This window comes from Vigna unguiculata, chromosome 5 (assembly GCF_004118075.2).
Source record: "Vigna unguiculata cultivar IT97K-499-35 chromosome 5, ASM411807v1, whole genome shotgun sequence".
Lineage (NCBI taxonomy): Eukaryota > Viridiplantae > Streptophyta > Magnoliopsida > Fabales > Fabaceae > Vigna > Vigna unguiculata.
In genome coordinates, this window is record NC_040283.1 from 31,307,988 (window position 1) to 31,311,004 (window position 3,017).

The 3,017-nt window shown below is 35.7% G+C and overlaps 1 protein-coding gene across 1 annotated transcript; it reads right to left on the reverse strand.

The window, feature by feature from the left end:
- Positions 1 to 1,425: 1,425 nt before the first annotated feature.
- On the reverse strand, positions 1,426 to 2,672 carry LOC114184034. Its single transcript, XM_028071268.1, has 2 exons — positions 2,107 to 2,672; positions 1,426 to 2,020 (listed from the first exon to the last, which is right to left on the reverse strand). The coding sequence occupies exons 1-2, from the start codon at positions 2,180 to 2,182 to the stop codon at positions 1,593 to 1,595; spliced, it is 504 nt and encodes a 167-aa protein (XP_027927069.1). The 5' UTR covers positions 2,183 to 2,672; the 3' UTR covers positions 1,426 to 1,592.
- Between the last annotated feature and the right edge of the window lie 345 nt (positions 2,673 to 3,017).

The following is a 3,017-nucleotide window of genomic DNA, read 5'->3' on the forward strand; positions in this document are numbered from 1 at the left end:
TAAATTATTAGAAAAGAGGTGAAAGGATAATTTTTATCTTTTTATTATATTTTTAATAAAGAATAATTTAGAGTTTATAAGTTTTATGGGATGTAAGATGAAGAAAGAGATACAAAGAAATAAACAACTCTTTTTATCAAATAGAAAAATTGTGTACGTACACTCATTAATTTCTGTTATACATACTTAACACTTAATAAAAGATAATACTTCTAATTTTTTATTTAATTCTTATTAAATTATTTTATATTTTAAATAAAAATATAATTTTATTGGTGTTGATTAGATATAATCACTAATGTAGAAAATACATTTTATAGCACAATATTATAAAATGTTTTAATCTGGTATAGTAAGTCACTTTTTATTACAAAACTTTTCCTTCCCGAGTAAACTTTCAATACCAGTTTTAGAAATGGTATAAAAAAGTGACTATTTTTACTTGTCATGAAACCGATATAGAAAGTTGAAACTCATATGAACCAATATAAAAATACATTTTTTAACTGGTATAAAAGACTTTCATGCATTGCTGAATCTATAACTATATTTAGAGAAGATATATCTTTTTAGTATCTTTTTTATTTTTTTAATTTTACTTTCTTGATTACTACTTTTTTAAATTTAAATAATTATTTATACTAAAAACATATTTTTCAATTTTATCATTTTAGTAATTACTTTTTGAATTCAAACAATTACTAATTATACAATAATTATTTACTCTTTTATCAATTTAGTAACCACTTTTTCAAATTTAAATAATTACATATAATATTATTTACACAATATTAATTATAATTTTTTTATTTCAATAACTAAAATTTATTTTAGGGTTAACTATGTTTTTTTCCTTAAACTATTGAACGATTTTGGTTTTAGTCCCTCTTCCAAACTTTGATCAGTTAGATCCATGTCCTTTCAAAATTCCTAGAATTAATCCTTTTTAACTAACATTAGTTTTTTATTTTACATGGCAAATGGAGTGCCAGTCTCTATTTACTCTTCCTCTTCTTTCACATTAGGGCAGTGAAGCAAAGGGGTTCTTTCTCCCTCATTCGAACCAGTCTCGCTAGCCAAGAGCTGGTTGTCGTGCCTTCATCTCCATTCATCCAAAACCATTGTTGGAAACGTCTCGTGGTGGTTAGGCATTGTCAGCGGCACTGATGAGTGCGTATTTTTGCCCTCATTTAATGTTTAATTCTGGGTATTTAATTGAATTTGTATGCTTAAAGAGTGATTTAATTGACAATTCTGATAATTAGGCTATTTGAACTTGTGTGATAAAAATGTCTTAAAAAGTGATTTTTAGTTGCATAAATTATTTTTTGGATATTTTAACGATTGTTGATGTAGCTAAAGTTAAGATTAAGCTCATTTAAGGTGGAAAAAATAAATTGATTGAAGTTACAAAACACCTTGAAATTAGAAAGTTCTGGAAAAATCACCTTTGCACCCCAGTTTTTATTTTACACACTACCGTATGTCAAGTGGACCACTAAAAAACCTATTTTGCACCCCCAATTTCTACTAAGTTGCACTCCTCCTATCACTTAAACCTATCTCAACTAGATTATGTCATGTGGCAATCCTCACCTTCTAAATCTGTCCAACCACATGGTGACACGTGTCATAATCCTCCACTCACCAAATTGACCAATGAGAGCTTGCCACATCACCATCTTCCAAAACAGAAACCCTAATTTCTCCTCAAACCCTAGCTGCCACCATGCCGGCAGCCACCACAGATCTGCCACCGCCAATCTCGCCGTCAAACCTCCGACCACCACAGTTTCGTCTCCATCATCTCTGCAGCGGAAGCACGCAAACGGAACAGTTACAGCAACCACCATCTTCTCTCCACGCACCTGCAACATACAAGTATGGCAGCACCACCTACGAACAGATCTACGCCGCAACTGTGCCATTGACGGACCTCGCACTGCACTACACCAAGCTCGTGAACCAGCGACGCCATCACCACTATCAATCTTCATCTCTGCCAACATCACTGTGAAACCTGTAGCGGATGCAGACCACGAGCAACCATCATCTTCACAAAACCAGTGCAGAACTCTATCACAGCATAGCTCACCGTTCACGAACCTGCACCAGATTCATGCTCCACAGATCGGAAAACGCGAACTGCACCTGCAACAGATCCACCGTGACAGCGAGCCATCTTTGCACAGCCACCACCGTGACCAGTGAGTCTCCACAGCGAGTAGCGAGAGCAAACAAGATTCACGCATCTGCACCAGCATTTCTACACCGTTCCACCGCATCGAACTGCAACATCGGGTCTCGTCCACCACAGATCTGCGCGACCTGCAACGCAAACAGCAACGTCGGCAGCCATTGCAGAAGAAGCGCGCCACCACAGCTTCCTCCTTCCTCTCTGGACCTATTCGCACCTGCAGCCTCCATGGCAGCAACCTGAAACGTGAGCCACCAAGCTGCATCCATTGCAGCGCCTTCTACGCCACCGTGAGCCTCCATCCACCGCAGCAGCCAGAAAACACGAACCATTCACGCAACAGCAACAGCCGCAGGCTCCATTGCACCTACAGAAACCCTAGTTTAGAGAAAGTGCACTCTGCCATGTGTCATCCTCTGATTGCACAGTCAAACTGGTTAACTTATCAATGGAGTAGCAAAGCTAGTCAAATCTGGTCAAAAGTCAAGGACTGGTCAAAGGAGAGGGGTTTAACTGCAAATATTGATATTTTTGGATGTCTCTTCAAAATTTGGACTATAGGATTAAAAATGGCTTATTGAGAAAATTCATGCAAATATTATTTGGTGTTAATTTATCAGATATCTTTAAATAATTAATTTATTTAATTATATCATAAATTATTAATCAACTATATTTGTCAAATAGTCTATATCTCTCCAAATATCTTTGAATATTTATCTTTATTTTTATTTTAAAAGATATTTGAGAGATTTTAGCAACACAAAAGGCCAGTCCAATTCTTATATAAAGAGACCAAGGGAGAAGCAGAAAAAACAAG

Bases quoted from the DNA above. Each gene is read 5' to 3' on its own strand.
- LOC114184034 (XM_028071268.1), bottom strand. From the start codon at position 2,182: ATGGCTCGCTGTCACGGTGGATCTGTTGCAGGTGCAGTTCGCGTTTTC. The intron at 2,021-2,106 runs GTTCGTGAACGG...CATCCGCTACAG, and splicing joins GGAGCATGAATCTGGTGCAG to GTTTCACAGTGATGTTGGCA.